This window comes from Epinephelus moara, chromosome 6 (genome assembly GCF_006386435.1).
Source record: "Epinephelus moara isolate mb chromosome 6, YSFRI_EMoa_1.0, whole genome shotgun sequence".
NCBI classification, from domain to species: Eukaryota; Metazoa; Chordata; class Actinopteri; order Perciformes; family Serranidae; genus Epinephelus; species Epinephelus moara.
Genome location: NC_065511.1, coordinates 24,628,854 through 24,650,232, shown reverse-complemented (window position 1 = coordinate 24,650,232; position 21,379 = coordinate 24,628,854). Strand labels below are relative to the sequence as shown.

Below are 21,379 nucleotides of genomic sequence, written 5' to 3'. Positions count from 1 at the left end.
TCCTAAACTTCTCAGAGGGTGTTAACTGTTTTAATCAACTCAAAGATGTAGAAAAATTTACATGGATGCTTCACACATCTTTCCCCTGGCAGCACAGAAGATTTATTCAATCAGCACAGTTTCAAGATTAGTGTCACCAATTCAGTATCTGACCAAATGTCCCTCCTTCTGTTCCTGAGATATGATGTTGAGTAAAGGCCAGAAAAGTGTTTTTTTTTCCAGAACATAATGATGTCACATTTAAGCGTTCATGAGAATGGGATGTATGGATGGACAACATCATACCTGCGGCTACAGCTATCGCTGGTGCAGAGACAAAAAAAATGAATACTAATTTGTGTAGCAGAACTTTTTGTTGCATTTCACCTCTCCCATTACAGGAATACTTCACTCACAAAATGATGGTTGTGTATCAATTACTCACCCCATTGATGACCCCCCATTCAGTGGAACACACAAGCAGATTTCAAGCACATGTGTTTGCCCAGGTGTGCTTTTGTCCCTGTGTGAAACTGTTTATGTAGAAGTGTTTTAAATGGTGAGGTTTTAGCAAAACTGCATGGGTTTTGGAAGCACTGAGCATATGACTGGATAAATGAACCTTGGATTACACTGCGAGTTGTGTGAGAGATTGGACCCCCTTTACTTTATCAAGAATTTTGTCCCTTTTTGGATTTTTCGTTCACTGTGGAGACGTGAGAAAAACATTTCCTTCTTTCAGTGTAACATGGGGTGAGTAATTGATATACAAATGACAATTTTGTGGTTTAAGTATTCCTTTAATCATTTAATGATCCCCCAGATTCAGTGTTCAACATAACATTTTTTCCCCACTGGCCCCTCGGGCCAGTAGTTCAGAGTTTTACTGGCCCCTTGTATATTCTTATTGGCCCAAGTAAAAAAAAGAGAGAGAGAGAGAGAGAGAGAGAGAGAGAGAAAAAATGTCTATAAAACTTAATTTCATTTCATTTCATTTAACTCCATTATACCTCGCCGTAGTGCGTGATGGTATACAGCAGTCCTCACAGAAGCTGATGTATGATGTCACAGCCTCTGTGTACTCATCCACTTCTTAGATAACCTCACAACAGGTTTACAGAGCTTTAACTTCAGAGGGAATCAGGTGGACGGTGGCGTGGTCAGAGTGGCCCAGTGCAGCGCAGGGGACGGCATGATAGGCGTTGTTAACAGTTGTGTAGTGATCCAGGATATTCTTCTCTCTGGTCGGACATTTTATAAACTGTATTTGGTGAGTTCATGGGTGAGGTTACCTTTGTTGAAGTCACCAAGGACAATAACTTATTAAAATAATAAGTCTGGGTAAGTCCGCTCCACACACAGTATCTGGTCGGCGAGCGTGCGCTGTACCTCCTGCACGTTGGCCTGCAGTGGGATGTAAACACCAACCAGAATGAATGAAGCAAACTCACGGGTGGAGTAAAAAGGTTTGCAGTTGATGAAAAAAGATTCCAGATCAGGAGAGCAGTGCTGCTGGATCACTGTCACGTCATTACACCAGCCGCTGTTTGTGTAAAAACAGATACCTCCACCTTTAGTTTTGCCACAACGTTCAGTGTTACGATCCGCTCTGAAGAGTTGGAAGCCTGCCAGCTGCAGCGCAGAGTTCGGTATCGATCCACGCAGCCACGTCTCTGTGAAGCACAAAACTGCAGATGTAGAAAGTCTCCGTTTTTCACCATCAGTAGCTGAAGTTCATCCAGTTTATTGGCCAGTGGAGAGAAATATAGGCTACCTGGCAGCGGTGTGCGGTGTCCACGTTGGTGGAGACGCACAAGCGCACCAGCATTATTCCCCCTCCTTTGGCGTTTCACTGCAAAAAAAGCCCAAAAAATCCACTGAAGGCTCGAGAAAAGTGGGATAAAAATCCGCTGGAGTTGTTCCCCTGACAAAAAAAAGCCCGAGCGGGCCTGTGACCTGTCAGTCAACTTGCCCGACATACTTTTTGATTGGCCCCGGGCCATCGGGCCATTGCTTATGTCGAACCCTGCCCAGATTTATCTTGTGTCCCCTTCAAACGGCAACCTCAGAGGCTGAAAAATGAAGCCAGTGTGCAAGTGCCAAAAACTGCACTTCATCAAATGGCCACTTGAGGCTGGCTCCAAAACATAGACCCTCATGTTACTCTACAAGTTACATTTTATCAAGGGCCAAAGTTACACACATTCAAGGGTGGGGCCGCTTGAGAGACAACTGGCTGCTGATAGTGTCCTCGGCCTCTCACTCAGATCCACTCCTCCAAACATGGTCACCTCTGGCTCCAAAAAACACAAGATGGCGACGGGCGAAACGCTGCACTCAAGGCTTCAAAACAGCAGTCCACAACCCAATGACATCACAGTAGCTACATCCATTATTTATATAGTCTATGGTCCCCTTAGGGGAGCTTGAACCCTAGGTTGGAAACCACTGCACTGAAATACCTGTAAGTACTAAAAAGGTAGTCACGTAACACATCAGATACTTGAGGTAACTTTCTGCATGACGTGTACTTTCGAAATGACACTTTGAATATATTTATCTGATAATACCTCTGTTCTTTGCTTAAGCAGGATTTTGACTTGTCATGGAGCAGTTTTATGTTTTGGCAGTGACAGTTTTATTTAACTAAAGGCTGTGAAAACTTCCTCTTTACATATGTTTCCTTAGAACAACAGCATAACTTGGCAGATGATGAAAAATGTGAGGTTTTGTTTGCTTCATCTGGTGTTGCATAAGTTGTCAGTTACCTCAGCAGAAACTTGTTTTTTCTCTAAGTTCCTTCCCCTTTTAAATAGACCTTGGGAAGCTAGAGAGTTTATTTGTATTCACACAGTTTACGGTAAATCAAGGAGGGGAAGCACACAATCATGTCCACTTATTCTACCACTCGATCATCTCCAACCTCCTCGTTCTGCTCATTGCTGCTCTTCAAAAGGCTTTTGAGGACATCCAGAGCAGCTCTTGTGTGCGCTGCCCATGTTTGTGCTCTTTAACAACACAAGCAGTCTGACACTTTGTTCATAACAGCCATGTCAATTAAACTTCAAAGCGGCCTTTCCCAGTGAGCACAAAGCAGTGGCATGCAGAAACGGCCAATTTATTTTCTGGGTAATATTGTGTAAAGTATGGCGGCCCATGTCGGGGTTCAAGCAGGTTTCTGAGGGGTAATGACACTTATTCCTGTATTTTTCAATTAATAACTTCTATGAGTTTGTTATTAATTAATACAAAAACAATTAGCTGTTTCCAGAACATTTTATTCCTTGATGAAATATTCAGAGACTCCACGGGACACTAAAACACTCCTTTAAAATACTCACTAATGTAATTGGTTTAGCAGCCCCATTAAGCATTATTGCCCACCCTCTCTATTTAACCTCTGGGATACTTAAGAGGAGAAAAATCAGCAAGGGCAATAAAGTAGATCTATATTGGTAAAATAAAATATTAATTTGCTTCTTGTGTGTTTGTGTAGCCTTTCCTCTTTCTAGGTTCCATGGTGGAGAGGCCCTGTTTGGCACCAACATCCAACTGGATTCATCTTTTCAATATATGTTCACATTGTATGTATCATTTAGTCATATGGATTGTCTATATTGTGATTTTAATATGTTGGGTTATTCTGTAAATATGACATCTACTGCACACCTTTCTGTCCCGTGGTTGCTCTTCCTGAGGGTTCTTCCATTTTTTTGAGAGGGGTGGTGTGATTATGGGCTGGTGGTTAATGATTTTAGAAGGTCACCCACCTGCCCACTGCCAAGTGTTGTAAAAACACTGACTTAGTGGATAGCAACAAATACAACATTTGGGTATTGTTCCTCACAACAAACAAAATTTCGAGTCCCATGTTGATGCTACCTCAAACAAAAAAAGTCCAGCAGAGACTTTTTTTCCTTAGAAAAATTAACTCTTTTAACGTTTCTTCTATGATGTCACTTAAAATACACACAACTCTAGTTTGTTTAGTTCAAAATGTGTTTGCATTTTGACAACACATGATTTTCTAGATTAAGCGCGCACATTCAGTTTACATTGTCATTTTGCTATTTTCTTTTGTAAGTTATTAATTAATTCCTTGTTGTCTTTGAGTTCCCTGAAGTCACTTCCTGGTTGGAGCTGGACAAAAGATGGTGGTGCTTTTATGCAGAAAGCCATCCCACAGACTGCACCGAAAGCTGTGACATCATGGGGGGGATTAGGGGTTTCTTTGTGTTCGTCTTAGTAATTGTTTGTGTAAGTTCTCCCCTTTTGTGTTTAAGTTCAGTCACTATGTATTTTGCCCCGTCATCTTATTCTGTCAGGTCTGTTTGTTGGATTAATGTCTAGTTTTGTTAGCCTTTTATTCAGTAGACATATGTTTTGTTGATCTCTTTTATGGGCCCTATAACTCAAATGTTATCTTTGGTCATTTGCTTTGCAAAATGTATTTATTTGGGAAAATAAACCCACTTTTTTCGAACTTTAAACCTTCGTTTTTGTGCTCTGACTGCTCTATCAATGACATACAATGATGACTCTCTTTTACAGGTGTTTCACTGAATCTGTTTTAACTTTCTGTATCATTGCTTGGTTTGGAAATCTACATCTCTATGATGAGAATGGACTGGGGAGGCTTGTCAAAATGGCAAGTAAGATTTAAGTAGGTGTTAGGCCGAGGTCTTGGACATTTTTAATAGGCAGGTCTTTGGAAGATCTAACGCCATATTGGATTGCCAGAACCATCTACTCCTGGATGAGTTTCAGCTTTTGCCCTTCAGACACTGTTCCAGGTTACCCATTAGGAGGACCAGGAGATTTAACATCACCTGTATCCCAAGTGCTATTGATATACCTGACAGCAAATACCACTCTGGCTGTATTCCTCGCACTTCCTTTGAACACTTTGCACTCTTGTTTATGTGCACTCTACCTGGTATGGTATGAATTTTTATTTCCCCGCCCGAGCTCTGTTGTTTTCTTGTGTTGATGCATTGTTGATGATGTCCTTTGTATTCTGTTTTATGTTTTTTTGTGAGCCGTGGCTGCAAAACACATTTCCCCTTGGGGGACAATAAAGATAACCTTGAACCTTGAGGGTGTCATATGCTGTGCAGACTGAGGCAAATTGTGATTTGTAATACAGGGCTATTTAAATAACAATGCCTTGACTTGAGTTTACAAAACAAGGAAAAACTAACTTAATAAATAAATAAAATATATAAAAAATGTATGAAATATACTTGTATAGAATGTTTCGATGTGGAAAGGAGAACCTGCATCTGCATTTTGTTTCTTATATTTGAAGCCTGAAACATCAGCGCACAAATAAAGCCTCGCTTTTTTAATGTACGATTCTATTCTTGCTGCTTCAGTAACCACAGACTTCTGCTCTGCAGGCTTTTTCTCTGTACCTCAACACTGTGCATCTGAGCCATGTCCTTGTTCTATTTTGTGTGCTCTTTCACAAATATCATCCTGTTGCATCAGCTTTGTCTGACTTCATTCCCAGTGTCCCAAACTCTGAAAAGCACCTCGGGGTTGTGGGTCTGCTGCTGCCATTCATGACCTGTTTTCACACCAATCAACCTGTCTGGTGCAACTGGGAAAAGTCCCTTATATCCCCTTTACACACACACACACACACCTTCATCTTTGTTTATTTTGTGCATTTATAAGCACACATAACACACTGGGAAGAATGAATCAGCAATGTTTGTTGCCACAAGGCTTGTTAGTGCCCCCTGCAGTGCCCTACTGCTGCTGCTGCTGCTACTCATGGATGGATTACTGAACGGGCCTACTGGGCACATGCCCCAGAACCCAGAGTGTCAGGGTCTCCCCCTGGCCTTCACCTGCAAGATGTTGCTAAAATTACCACGTACTGACAAGGAAGAGACATACAAAAACTACAAAGAGACACAAGATTAATAAAAAGACAAAAAAATGACCCCAAAGAGACACACATGAACTACAAAAGAGGAAAAACAAACATGATGAGACATGAAATGATCGAGAAGAGACACAAAATAACAACAAAGAGACACAAAATGACCAAAAAGACAACCAGTGACCCCCAAAGAGACACAAAATAAGTACACAGGGGACAGAAAAACCAAAAAGAGACAAAAAATGACCAAAAAAGACACAAGATGACCTCAAAGAGACACACATCAACACCAAAAGGGCCAAAACAAACATAATGAGACACAAAATGATCAAGAAGAGACACAAAATAACAACAAAGAGACACAAAATGACCAAAAAAGACATATAATGACCCCAAAGAGACACAAAATAAGTACACAGGGGACAGAAAAACCAAAAAGAGACATAAAATGACCAAAAAGAGACACAAAATAATCCCAAAGAGACACAAAATGACCCCAAAGAGACACAAAATAATCCCAAAGAGACACAAAATGACCAAAAAAAAAGACATAAAATGACCCCAAAGAAAAAACACAAAATATGTTGCTTGTCCATTCCCTCTTTTCTGGATCGACTTACATTTCATTGCTTTTATGCTACAAAACACAGGTAGTTAGTATTTCCTCATAAATTTTTTTTCTTGCTCTCTGGGTTTGAAACTGCAGTTAGACCATCGCGTTGGAAAGTAAAAACCTGCTAAAAAAATTAGCTGAACAGTTAGATTTTCACTTAACAGTTACTGAACGACATGAAAAAAACAACTGGTTTGGGTTTGGAGGTGGGGGAGCTTCATTATTTCTAAAATCCTGCCTACGGCCCTGCTCCACCTCCTCCTACTTACACTGATGACATTTCTTGCACTTTAAGATCCAGTGTTTAGGATTTCGGGGGATATTTTTGCAGAAATGGAATATAATAAGAATATTTTCTTCAGTGTATAATCCCCCTAAAATAAGAATTGTCATGTTTTCATTACCTTAGAATAAGCTGCTTATATCTACATAGGGAGCAGGTCCCCAGTCCTCCATGTTTTAGTGCCATGTTTCGACAGTAGCCCAGATATGATAAACCAAGCAAGCTCTAGATAAGGCCATTTGTGTTATTGCGTTTTCATGTTTGCCACTGGAGCACAACCTCTGCAACGAGCTGAACAGCGTCGGAGAAACAGTAATTTTACTATATTTGGTGTTTTTACTCATTTGAATCACCTGGTTCATGTGTTTTGGAGAGGAAGAAATCTCTGCACTTAATTTGGCTCCTGGTAAAAACCACCTGAACAATGAACAATGAGGGAATCCTGACCGGGGAGCTCATGCTTGGCACACCGACGCAGTTTCAGCTGGTTCCAATCTGCAATCCTCATTGCTGGATGCCACTAAATCCTGCACACCGCTCCTTTATATCTTTCAGCTAAATGAGGAAATGTTTAATGATCCAGCCTTGCATGCTTTATGTCACACATTCAGCTTTATGTACAGTGTAAAATTTTCCTTTGGCAGTGGAGACAACTTTAACAGACTGATGTGAAAAATGCTTTTCTGCCTCTGATATCATTTTAGAAGATAAGAAAAAGTAAAATATGGAATGTGAAAGTGCAAAAATGGGCCCCTGTCTACATTCCTCTTTTGATTTGCTTCTCTGTCTCTTGCCAGGAGGGAGAGCTGTCTCTGGCTAATTGCTGAAGAAGTTTGTCCTGCAGTGATGAAATATCACCAGGCTTAACAGGAAAGTTTGTGCTCAAACAGCATCTTAGAAAACCCCTGATGTCACTCTGTAAAACCAGCTCTTACAGTGGAACACACCGGCTTGCATAATACAATGTGATCAGCCACATTTATGTGTGGAATACAAATGTGATGATTTCAGACGGGAGCACACAGCGCCTCAAACTCAAACATTTTCTTCTTTGGTCGCTCATCTGGGGTGCAGAAGCATGTAAGAAGTTGAAAGACGGTTTCTGAATGAGATCAAGAGCAGGGGCAGGAAGTGACTGGCATGGTAACAGGGACAAATACCCAATAAGGGCTGATGTCAGACGGTAACAAAATATCCCAAACTCACACATGGGAATCAAGTGTTTAAGGACTAAGCTCAAGTGAAGGTGCCTCAGAGTGATTTACATACATTAAGCAACATCAAAAGGACTCTTTGTACACCTCTGAGTCATTATTACTTCAAACGCTTGTTTCACTCACTTTGTAAAATTAACCATGACTACCTGCGGTTTCACCTGTTTCACCCGTTTAATGGAATCTTGACCCTGCTGTTGTGATATTAGGCCATGAAACACAAAGAGGCCACTCATCTCCAACATCCCTGGGTGTTTTTCTGCTGCATACAGAATGATCTCATAGTGGAAAGTCTCATCAGTCTCCTCTGAATGAACCACTTTTTTTATTATTGTGTACAGTATATGCTTATCCAAACAGCTGCTGTTTGGATAAGCATATAGCAGGCCCTGCTGCCCTCGCCACATGTTGTGAAGGGAGGGAGTGCTCCGACACGGGTCATCACTTTTGTGTCAAATGCTTTTTCTCTCCTTCTCATAATAAAGAGGCGTCCATGTAGAAGCAGTGGGCACGGATAACTAAATATGATTTAATAACCTATGATCAGACTGGTTTGCACAGACCGCCTGCGCCACTCATATTGCAAAAAGGCCAGTTGTTACCACGGAAACTGTGTTTGGCGAGCGTGGGAGATAAATTGCAGCAGTATCTCCCTAATAATAATTTCTATTATCTGCGCTGGATGTTTAGATTATCATGTAAATAGGGGGACGTGCCGGTCGACAGCAGGTAGGAGCTGGAGGCTGGTGAATAGAGGAGATCAAATAAAACAGTTGAGCAATCACCACACGTGGGTGTACTGAGAAGCACGCAGTGGAATAAGGTAAGCCACAATTACTCCTTTTGTTGACTTGGTTTCTTTGCAAAAAATATTAGTAGGAAGCTTGTAGAGGTGGTGTGAAAATGAGTGAACTGAGACACCGCCACCGCAGACAGCGAGGAAGTCCTCAAGTTGCTTAAACTGGTGACACATCTTTGGTTTCCTCACATTCCTCTGTAGAGCAGTAAAAAAAAAAAAACTCCCCCATGCTTTGGACTATAAGAGTTGAGCTCGCGTTAAACGTGTTCACTTTGTGATGCAGCTTATTACATAACAGGTAAGAAACTTTTCTTAACATCACAAGTTCTTTAAAATGTTACTTTCTCTTGAATTAATGCTGTTGTTTTCTTTACTCTTTACTTTGCATTTCCTGTACAAGAAGATTCAAAAATTATACACAGATATTGTTTTGATGACTAAAGAGTGCCAGCTAAAGCTCAGAGACACTCATTATTACCCCGGCGTAGTTAAGTCATTATGTTTATGAGGGTCATCACTTTCACAACATGTCCAGTATTTCTGCCTGTACTGAAAACAAGGCCTGGAAGTTAATGATAAAAGCATCATTGTACTGTATTTACGACACAGAGGAAGCAATAACACAGCATTATGGTTTGTATACAAACCCATGTGCCAGACCCAAACACTGGCTCCTCATTAAGAGATAATTCAGCTCCACAATAAACTCTAAAGTAAGAAGAAATTAAGAGGGAATATAGAAAAAAAAAGAAATTAGAGTTTATCTCTGGCTTTCAGTTTATGGGCTAAACTGTGATGTGTAAAAAGTATAGAAAAGGATAGTGGCGCACTCTTAAACTAACTGTCAAATGGACAGTAGGTAGAAATACTGTGCTGCGCAGTGTGGTAATCTCTTTCCATTCTTTCTTATCAGCAGAGCTCAAAGCCCTCGAGGAAACGATGAGCGTTGGTTTATCGGCAGGGACAGGAAAACCACGCTGTCTCGCCGGGTTTGTTCCGAGCCACTGACCCAATAAGAAGCCTTCGTCTCCTGTGGTTTTGGACTGCCTGACAGATCAAACCTCCGTGTGCCGCAGTGTATTCATCCCCCCTCTGAGTCAAGGACATAATATGACACATCCTGAACCTGACTGACTGACTGACTGACTGACTTACATCGAGGCCACCATGCAGGAGTGCCACACTGGACTGTGTCTGTCTGTCTACATCATTACCTTTGTGCTGGGCTTCCCGGCCAATGTCCTCGCCTTCTACACTTTTTGCAAAAAAGTGAGGCAGAAACCCACACCCATTGACATCCTGCTCCTCAACCTGACCATCTCTGACCTCCTCTTCCTCCTCTTCCTGCCCTTCAAGATGCAGGAAGTGATGAACAACATGCTCTGGGACATGCCCTACCCCCTCTGCCCACTGTCTGGCTTCATCTTCTACATGACCATCTACAACAGCACCTTCTTCCTCACTGCGGTCAGCGTAGAGCGCTACCTCGGAGTGGCTTTCCCCATCCAGCACACCTTGAAGCGGAGACCTGTGTATGCCGTCGCTGCCAGCATCTTCTTCTGGATTTTCTCCTTCATCCACCTGAGCATAGTGTTCATAGTTCCCTTTATCGGCCCTAAAAACTCTCCGAACGCCACCTCAGGCCACAATGTCTCAGCTAGCTTCGCCAATGGTGTTGACCAGAGAGAAGTGTGTTATGAAAATTTCACGGAGGCTCAGCTGAATGTCCTCCTGCCTGTGCGGCTGGAGCTCTGCGTGGTACTTTTCTGCATCCCTTTCCTGATTAGTAGTTTCTGCTACATCAACTTCATCAGGATTCTGTCCAAGCTGCAGCACATTGACCGGCGCCGGCGCCTGCGGGCCATTGGCTTGGCTTTAGGAACACTGCTGGTGTTCGCTTTATGTTTTGGCCCCTATAACGTCTCTCACATTGTCGGTTTTATTACTTGGAAAAGTCCCGACTGGAGAGACAAAGCTCTGCTGTGCAGTACCTTTAATGCTTGTCTAGACCCTCTTATTTTCTACTTCTCCTCCTCTGCTGTGAGAAAGACTGTGGGTAGTGTGATGGAAGGGGTTAAGAGTCGTCTAAACAGGTGCATGTCCTGTCACATGCTCAGGGCCTTGTGGGGGGGGATTAACAAGACTGCAAAAGATAAGGAACACAAACAAGAGGAGATCAATGCTATCTAACCTGACTCAAAGAAAGCTGTGAGCAGCTGCTTTCGCTAATTTGTTATTTCTTCATCCCTGGAAGCAGGAAATTAGTGCCACGTTTATGTTTTAACACATGAGAAAATGACTCTGCATACTGTATACAGTCTCTGTTTGACTCTCTGATGAACTTCCTATTGGGAAAAAAGACAACAGAGGAAACTCTTCTTCATGTAGCGTGATGGGAAAGTCACAGAGACAGTCTCCTTTGAACCGTCATATTCGAACGAAACATTTATTTTTTACGTAACAACAGGATTTCATAAGATCTCCATCAATGCTGTCAGGTGTTGTGGAGTGCTGCACCAACAAAATGAATATCTAAGCAACAGCTGTGGACGTCACCTCTAAGCAATAAGAGATAAAGCTTTGACCATGAACAGCATATGTCGTCTGTTTGTAACAATATGCTCATTATGTGTGATCTTAGATGTTGAAAATGACAGAGCTTAGTACAAAATAACATATAGGACGCAGCCAATATGCAGTTTTCTTTGTATGTGAACATTTGTGTGTGTTGTGTTCCATGGCTATGACCATTCTTATGCAGATTTCTGTTTACACCATTTTACATTTATACTGTCGTTTGCTTATACATGTCACATGAAACCGTGTGATGCGAGAGTAGCACACATGCATGAATATATGTATGAATACATGAAATATGCGTCTGAAAGCTGTATGACAGGGGCTGTAATTACATAAGACAAAACACAGAACTATTTTCATATGCAAATCATATAAATATGTATTTTGCATAATTTATGACTCAGATTCTTTTGTAAAGGCGGCAGTCAGATAATAATACACGAGAGAGCGGACATGAGAGAGGAAGGGAACAAATGTGACAACATAGACAACCACAGATACGCTGTTTTCGTAAACAAATCATATTATAATTATTATTTTGTTTTGGAGAGAATGAGTGCAGAATGTGAGCACTGTATGGAAATATCTACTGTATAACATGAATATAGAAGTGACCAGATCAGTGATTTATACAATTTATACATTTTGATCAGCCCAGTCGCCAGAAAAAAATGTTGGCATTGTGCGTTTCTGCAAACCACAAAATGTAACATTTACACGTGTCAAAGGTATCATATCAACATTTCTACAGTGACACAGTATATCAGCTGACTTTGAAATCAGGAGGTGCAGGGCTTGGTGGATAGTATGACATCTAGGCAAGACACCTGCCAAGCAGCACACTACTGTTTAAGGCCAACAAACATTTATTTACAGTAGTTTTAAGGCACCAAATGTGGGTGTTTTTTAATGGCCTGTCACTGTTTTTCCAGCAGCTTTTCAGTCCAAAATATAGGTGTTTATAGCAACATCTCATTATTTTTCTGGTAGATTTTTAGGCAACAAACGTGGGTGTTTTTAAGTGATCCATCAATGTTTTATAAATTGTCTTTTAGGCACTAAACATGGGTGTTTTTTAGTTATCCATCACTGTTTCTCCTAGGGCTTTTCAGGCCCCAAATGTAGTTGTTTTTAGTGACCCATTGCTGTTATTATAGCGGCTTTCTGGGCACCAACATGTGTGTTTTTTAGCAGCCTGTTACTGTTTTCCCAACAGCTTTTTAGCCCCCAATGTGGGTGTTTTTAATTACCTTTTACTGTTTTTCCAGTGGATTTTTTAGACACCAAACATGGGTGTTTCACTGTTTTTCTAACAGCTTTTCAGTCCCTAAATGCAGGTGATTTTTAGCAACCCGTTGCTGTTTTTCCAATGGCTTTTTAGGCACCAAACGTTGTTTTTTTAGCAACCAATAGCTGTTTTTCCTGGGGCTTTTCAGACCCCAAATGTGGGTGTTTTTCAGTTACCCATTGCTGTTTTCCATTGGCTTTTTAAGTACCAAACATGGGTGTTTTTTAGTGACCCATCAATATCTTTCCTAAGGCTAGTCAGACTATTTTTAGCAGCCTGTCTCTGTTTTTCCAACTGCTTTGTAGGTACCAAACATGCATGTTTTTTAGTTACCCATCACTGTTCCTTCTGGGGCTTTTCAGACCCCAAATGTGGGTGTTTTTAGTGACCCATTGCTGTTTTTTAAGCAGATTTTTGGGCATCAAAATGGGTGTTTTTTAGCGACCTGTCACTGTTTTTCCAACAGCTTTTTAGGACAAAAATGTGGATGTTTTTTAGCAGCCCCTCACTGTTTTCCAGCAGTGTTTTAGGTACCAAACATGGGCATTTTTGGTGACCCATCAATGTCTTTCCTGGGGCTTTTCAGACCCCAAATGTGGGTGTTTTTTGGCGACCTGTCACTATTTCTTCAGTAGCTTTTTTGGTACCAAACATGGGTGTTTGGTACCAGGCTTAAACCAGGTTTTTTTTCTGTGCCTAAACAAACCCACATGTAAACCACAGTTTTGTTCCAATGTATCCACCACAAAATAATGTCCAATTTTAACATACCCATGGTTTGCAAAACTGTACTATGGCAACATTTTCTCCTGATGAAGGGGTTGTTTTGGTACTGACATTCATAGAAGTGGTTTGAAAAAAACTGATTAATCATAAGCAACAGCAAGTTTATTGGGCAGAAAAAACCTGTTTTTGACTAGATACATCATCTCTCTCAACATTTAAACGTCATTATTACTGGCAGTGTGTGTCGCTGTTGGTAGTGTGGGCAGGCCTAAATTTAAAATGAGCTCCCCCCCAACACGTGAATCAAGATCTTACCCCACACACCGTACACGTAAACAATGCTATCACACAAGCAAGCGCTGGCATCGACTGTAATCCTTTTTTGTGAGGATTAGGCCTGCGCGGAGGTTGAGCTGATCACTGTATCTGTTTGACAGGTGGATCATGCATGAAGCATTCATTCTGACACACAGACCCCGAGTGAATGACTAAGATGTGCAAACTACCAGCCAGTGGCACAATGAGCAGATCCAAAAACACGCTAGTCAGCACGCCGCAGCGATAAAGAGTTACAGAGATAAACAGCTTTGATGTGCAGAAAGAAATCAGCCCTGTGTTGATGTTTAGAGGATATACAGTATGTGAAAGCCGAATATATAGCAAGGTATACAGCAGGAGGTTTAGAAACTTTCAAATATGAGAGAGAGGGGGGGATTATACACAACGGTTACTCATGGTGCAGAATTAACTGTTCAGTCAGAGTTAATTCTCATTTTTCAGCGATGACTCTGGACGTGGTTTGTGTGATGTTGTTTGTCAAAGGTTGGCCTGCTGAGATCAGCCGCACTGAACACCCGGCGGTCCCTTTTTTGTTTTCTCTCCTATTTCAATTTGTACTTCCTGGAAGACAATAATTGGTTATTGCGTCAGTGTTGACTTTTTCCTAATAATGTGTGATAGGTTACAGGGATAAGGCAGTAAGAAAAACAGCCCTGTGTGAATGCGTGTGTGTGTGTACATGTGTTTGCCAAAGGCAGAGAAGAATATTGTACTCACATGGCGGACATCATTTTCCCTGCACGCAGAAATGTTTGACNAGACAATAATTGGTTATTGCGTCAGTGTTGACTTTTTCCTAACAATGTGTGATAGGTTACAGGGATAAGGCAGTAAGAAAAACAGCCCTGTGTGAATGCGTGTGTGTGTACATGTGTTTGCCAAAGGCAGAGAAGAATATTGTACTCACATGGCGGACATCATTTTCCCTGCACGCAGAAATGTTTGACTGCTGTTGAGAGCAAGATGACATAAATTAAATATCATTTTTTAACAACTTCCTGTAATCCGTGCTAAGAGGTTTACTCACATTTACCTTCCAATAAAAAGACAGCGGTCATTGCAGAGAGGAAACACATCTTGAGAATGTTCAAGTGCACAATCAGCTCGTTAGGGGAGGCATCTGGAAAGTAGAGCAAAAAAAAAAAAAAAGGGAAAGAGCAACACTGATTAGCACTGACTTATCATGTTATTGAGCACGACAGAATTAAATCAGGAAGGTTGAACTGGCTTTGGTTGATGGACATTCGCCTCCTCGCTGGGAGGAGAGGTGTTTAAACATTGATTGGGAAAATCATTAATTTGTTCAAGTATGCAGTATTGCAGGCAATCTGTTGCCTTGGAATGATCGATGTGTGACCCACATTAACAGTCAAGTAGGGCAAACACTGAACAAGCGGCTTGTGGTATGTGAGGCCCTGTCGTCCCTGAACTCTGTGTCAGTGCAGACTGTGTTATTTGGAAGGAAGTTGCCTGCAGACTAGCAAAGTGGAAAGAAGTGTTTTGGACATCCAGGTTCCCAGAAGCAAGAGTCCTGTTCATTTTTTGTACAAGGTTAGGTGGATTCAGCTGGAGCACTTCCAAGGTAAGAAAATCTCTCTCAGTACAGGAGTTGAGCAACTGAATTAGATTATAAAGTCAAAGTAGCCTGTGTACATAAAACCTGAGAGCTACTCCGATCAATAGTTTTATATTAATAATGGATCAAATGACTACGCATAATGTGAATGTAGTGATACACATGTAATGTCAATGTACATGTAGTGATGAACCCAGACAGAATTGTCAAATACTTTTCAGTTTTCTGGCCCGCAACGCTAGCGTTTGGGTTCAGTCTCACCACTCTCATGATTGTTGTTTTCAGTCACGGCTGTTTTTTTTTTGTTGTTTTAGCAAAAACTCCATTCTGTACTGCACCAAAAAACAGACACAATTCGACAGTACCTAAGGAGCACAATCTAGCTAACAATTAAAGAGTCAGATATTTCCCTCAGGAGATGGTGGAGACCAAAGCAGAACTAAAAGGAGAAAGAGTACTGGGATAAAACTTGGCATTGTACATTTCTGCAAACCACAGATATGTTACATTTCTATGTTTCATACCTATGACTTAATTCAGATGACATATATATGAGCTTAGTTTCCCATCAGAAGGAGGAGGGGATGGTGCGACTGGGCAAAATGGCTGCCAAACAGCAGACAGCAACAGGCCTCTGTTCAAGAAAAACATAAGATGGTGTTTTTCACGAAGATTTGGGATGTCCAGCGATGTTTGTAAAGACAAAAGTGTTTTTTTTAAACAACCTTTCGGGATATGTCCAGTGGTGTTCGTAGAGACAAAAAGCAGGTTTTCTTAATGATATTTTGGGGCATGATTGATGGTGTTTGTAGCCACAAAAGCAAATGTTTTTTAACGACAGTTTGGGACATGGCCAGCTGTGTTTGTAAACACAAAAGTGATTTTTTTTTTAATGACATGATGTTTGTAGCAGCAAAAATGGATGTCTTTTTACGACAGTTTGGGACATGTCTGGCAGTGTTTGTAATGGTGAAAGCAGGTGTTTTTAAATGACAGTTCGGGACATGTCCAGCGGTGTTCATAGAGACAAAAGCAGGCATCTTCAACCATATTTTGGAACAGGAGTGCGGATGTTTGTAGCCACAAAAGCAGGTCCTTTTTAACAACATTTTGGGACATGTTCAGCAGTGTTTGTAGTAAGCCAAAACATGATGTTTTCCTCACCCTAACGAAATGGTTTTTGTGCGTAAACCTAACCACACATTTACCACAAAATTGTCACAACAAAAAATGTTAAATTAAAATGTATAGAAACGTTGAGTTTTAACATATCGTGCTACATACGGCTACATGCAATTCAGGGTCCGAAGAACCACTTGGAACATATATAGGAAGTCCTTTATTCTCTATTATTATTAGTAATGCTATTATTTGCTTTCCTTTATTATTTATATAATTTATTGTTCCTTCCTGCCTCTAACTATCTGTCTATGAAACTTTCCAATGTTACATATCCTTGGTTTGCACAAACGTACAATGCCCACATCTATTCTTGTGATTGGATTCAGCCAAAAACACAACTTTAAATGACTGTTAATGATGCTCCATAACTGCAGGATGTGTAAATTAGTTTGCTATGAACCTTTAAAGGAGATAATATGTTAGTGTTGTTTTTAAAACTTCCTTTGATTGCCCCAGAGCGCCCAAAAAGTCTGTTATGGAGAACCTCTGCGTAATATTTCTGCAGGCTAATGGCAGGCTGGAGCCAAAGATTGTACTTTGTATGAATCTGATAATGCATTCAGCATTTCAAATCAGTTCACTTTCAGATTCTGGGTAGATGTTGGATGAATTCAGCCAGCAGGAGCAGTGTTTTTTTTTTTTTTTAATTCAAATTGCAATGACATGTGCTCCTCATTTTCTACAGCAGTGGTGTGTAATATTTAGAGGCATCTGTCATACCAAACTGACAGAGGAAAAAAAAAACACGATTTCTCTAAGGCAAAGTTAAATATTTAAAACTGATGGGTGTTATATTGTCCCATATTAAAGTCCCAATTCTTATGCTGCAGAACATTTAGGATGGTAAAAAACAATCAGACTACATTCAGTGGCTCTTTGCACCTCCCAACTAATGCCTCCAAGACAAATTTCTACTGTATAAAATTATAATATTTGCAAAATGAATCAATTCCTTGTTTAGTTACCCCAAGTGAAGGAGGCAGTCAGAGCCGTGGTCATGGCAGGGTGGTCCTGCACCCCACAAGTGAAGGTGATCCCTGCTTTCAAGGATTCCTTCTGTGGCAGGAGAAACACACTGAAGAGATACGCTTTCCGGCTGTGGTTGTCCATCACCTGGAAACACTTTGGGTGACTCGTCGGCATGAAGTCCAACAACCAATCTGAGGACAGCAGGGCTCCTTCAGCCTTGGGTTTAGACAGGTAACCATGGGGGTTAAACACAGGAAGGGTGCAATTGGTGACTGACAGGTGATCAATATTGGCTGCTTCGCTCTGGTAGGTCCAGGTGAGGGTGAGCTCGCTGGGGTGGAATCCCCCGGTGAGACAGAAGAGAGCCCACTGACCAGTCTGTGGGTCGGAGGGAGTTTGGAGGTAAATCTTGGGAGCTGAAGGAGGTGCTAACGGAGGAACAGGGATGAGAAACAAAGTAAACACATCAGATGAGATAATTCAAACTGTGAAAGTGGGTCATTGCAGCAGCAAATAATGATATGCAGCAAGAGAAAATAGGACAGAAATACGAAAAGAGCGAATGTGGTGGTATTAGTCATAATGCAGCCATTTATTTAAAAACAAGAACGGATTAAGAGGAAATATGTTGATGAAAAGTATGAGAACACATAAATTAAAGTATGCGTTCACTGGCAAACCCTCTGAGACATAAAGGAAAAGGCCGTAAAATATTGCATACAGCACAATAATTAAAACATGCATAACTGAAGTGCTAAATACTAAATAACTATTTTGAATTATGCTGCAGTCACTCTCACTGCTAATGTCTCTTCTACTAGTTCTACTATCTTTACTGACCATTTTGTCTGTATGTAAATTTAGTTACAAAATGTTTTAGCTACAAATAAAAAGCTGTAAATATAAAAACAAAAGTGGGAAAAAATGAAATGGTATGTAACAGTAAATCTTAAGTGAAACACAAACAAGAATAAAATGGTTAAAAACATGCAATTTCAAGTATTTGTTGGAGGCAACATCGCATCCAGACAGAAGCAAAAAGATGCTTTTCTTCCGCATGAAGGATTTCCACATAATAATTTGGCCATCCCTCCCTGCCTTGTTTTCTGGTGAGTTTCAATTCCCCGGGCAAGATCGATACAAGGCACTGCGCATGGTGCCGGGGTGATTATTTCTAGATCTGTCATGAAACTGCTCAGGCAAAAAGATGAACTCTGAGGGAATTTCACATGACTTGAATTTTTATAGATTGAGCCTGGCCGTTGCTGTTATGGTGAAGCATGGTCCACCCCGACGCTCGTATCGAGCTGCCTCCCCACTAAACACTGTGGCTCTGGTGCACAAAAGATACAAATGAGACATAATTACCAGCATGGCAACATCACCCAAGCACAACAACTCTAATGAATTTCTAAAAGGAGCAATTTATTTCTCACCCAAGACGACCAGTTCGGTGCCGTTGCCCCACTCTGGGTCTTTCTGCAGGACGTTCACCTCACAGTAATACCACCCTGAATCCTCCAGTGTTACCTCAGAGATCACCAGGGAAGACGTTTGATTCTTCTCCACAACCCACTGCCTGGATGACTTTGGGATGAGCTGCTTGTCCGACTTCATTTTGAACCACTGAACCCCGTACTTGAGGGATTCAACTTTGAAATGACAGGACAGGGTTGCCGTTTCACCCTGCATCACACTGAGTGAGGGAGGGTACTGTCTAACCCTCAGTCCCTCCGGGGTTGCTGTCAGGGCTAAAGACAGAGCCATTAATACAACGTGTCATACAAGGAACTTTTATAAAGTGCAGAGCAGACCTGCGGGTCAACTACAAATACTTTAAATGTGTGCTTAGTATGCCTGGGTGACAGCTGGGACAAAGAGCTTCAGACAGAAAACTCAAGCAACCTCAAGAACAAAATTGGGAGTCAATTTAGTATAATTTTATAATGCATAACACTTATCGAATGGCTCCCAGTGCGATAAACTCCACTTAACAATGCTGTTTTTTAAAACTCTCTTTTTTTTCTCAACAATGCACACACTCTCAAGTACAAAAGATTTCAACAGCCTTGGAGTGTCTGTTTGATTGTGGCGACCGCTTGTCTAGCTAAGTGTGATGAAGTGATTATTAAGTGCGATGATGAAATACTGCAGATAAGATAAGCAAAACACTCAGTTGCTCACATTTGGAGTGCAGAAGACAAAGAAGACCAGCAAACACAGAAATGATGGCCCAAAAACAGGTCGCATCTACCTCCTACTTCTTTTCATTAAAAGACGAGCAGAAGCAAAACGTTTGCAGTAATTTAATCACTTTTATAATGTAAATATAAAACTGAAAATATCTTATTTAACTGCAAAATATTGTACCAAACTTTTTAAAGGGGTACTCAAAGAAAATACAGCAAACACGATGTTAACAGAGATCAAACCCTGGGTGACACAACAGACTCAGTGACACGACTGACTTGTATTCGGACTGACCTGGTACTTGACCTGCCAACAAGAGAAGCAAACAAAGGCCAGTCAGTTTTGCCATGCTGTTGCTGTTGTTGTTCCCCACACCAAGCTTGAGTGGTGAAATAATTTCTCAGGCAGGCTTAAGTCTGAAGCTCGCTGTGCTTTAAAAAATGTGATGGTGTCAGCTTGTTTTGTTGTTGCACTCGCTGGTTAGGCGATGGTTCATTAATAGGTCATTCTTCAGCAGAAACCTGACTCTCAGAGACTGTTGGGGTGAAAAAACTACATATGTCAGTGTCTGGGCAAACAAATAGGCACTCTGTCTGCATGCTGACAGAAACCACAGCGCAACAGTCAGCGAGTGCTGCTGCCATTATTCTACAGGTCTCTGTTTTACAGCGTCAAAGCTGTTTACATCATCTAAACTATTTGATTTAAAAGATTAGTATTTTAATTTTAAGTAATTGCAATCATTTTTAATTGAAGCAATGTTCATTTTTAAAATATCCTTAGGACATTGAAGGTTTATATTTGCATCCAATTACCTGAGAAACAACTGTTTATTACTGAAGTTACATTAAAAGAAAAATCCCAATAACACAAAAGCCCCTTGTGTTAAGTAATGATCGCTTTATTAAAAACAAGTCAGTGTTTTGAGTTTTGAAGCCATAATGTTTTTACAAGCATTCATAAATTCTTTCTTCTAGTTTAAAGGCTTTGCAGCACATTACTGAGTGTGTTGATGTATTCTGGGACTCTTGTTTTGATTTGGGCTTTTTGAGTTTTTCTTGTCTGATAGCTGTAAATATGAATTTCCTGAGTGGCCTAATGAGCTACAGTATAATTAATTCAGATCTACGTCCTCCAAGGGGGAGAAAACTTGTGATGCTAGGTGTAATCATCATCATCAAAGCAGCAAACACACAAGTTTAAAAATGTGAGTTCAACTTTTGGAAAAAAGTCAGGGAGTGAGAGCTACAGAGGATCCACCATGTACAAACATTAAAACTGGCAAGACTTAGGGCCTCTACACCACAGTTTTTTGAGCCCTTAAATCCATAGTTTTCTATGTTGATGTGCGGAGGGTGCACTCAGAAGCAAGGGTGATGCCCTTGAAGCATGTTTTTCCAGACACCTGTTTTTCAGGTGGTGATGACTGCGCCCTGATTGTGCTTTCAGACCTAGACTTCACTTGCTTTGGTTCGAATCAGGGACTAATTCTGTTACAAAGTTGCATTATTGCCTAGAGTTGGTTCGTGTTCTCACGGCAGCATTTACAAGCGGACCAGATAAAATGCCTTGTGTGAAAAAGCTGCTCTTGATTGGTCAGAATTTCCATGCGGGAAAAATCCAGGAAGTGAACAAAACATTGAATTCCATGCGGGAAAAATCCAGGAAGTGAACAAAACATTGAAGAAGAGTACACTAAATGTGACACTTTCTAATGTCACAATGGAGGGACAACTACGCAAATTGATTTT

The 21,379-nt window shown here is 41.0% G+C and overlaps 2 protein-coding genes across 2 annotated transcripts; one reads left to right on the top strand and one right to left on the bottom strand.

Moving 5' to 3' along the window:
• Positions 1-9,058: 9,058 nt before the first annotated feature.
• Positions 9,059-13,086, top strand: LOC126391669 (free fatty acid receptor 2-like). Its single transcript, XM_050046566.1, has 2 exons — positions 9,059-9,076; positions 9,692-13,086. The coding sequence occupies exon 2, from the start codon at positions 9,946-9,948 to the stop codon at positions 10,966-10,968; it is 1,023 nt and encodes a 340-aa protein (XP_049902523.1). The 5' UTR covers positions 9,059-9,076; positions 9,692-9,945; the 3' UTR covers positions 10,969-13,086.
• Positions 13,087-13,518: 432 nt separating this feature from the next.
• LOC126391670 (tyrosine-protein phosphatase non-receptor type substrate 1-like) lies at positions 13,519-19,987 on the bottom strand. The gene is made up of 6 exons (XM_050046567.1): positions 19,923-19,987; positions 18,875-19,189; positions 17,435-17,866; positions 14,745-14,831; positions 14,619-14,660; positions 13,519-14,272 (listed from the first exon to the last, which is right to left on the bottom strand). The coding sequence occupies exons 1-5, from the start codon at positions 19,975-19,977 to the stop codon at positions 14,629-14,631; spliced, it is 921 nt and encodes a 306-aa protein (XP_049902524.1). The 5' UTR covers positions 19,978-19,987; the 3' UTR covers positions 13,519-14,272; positions 14,619-14,628.
• Positions 19,988-21,379: the final 1,392 nt, after the last annotated feature.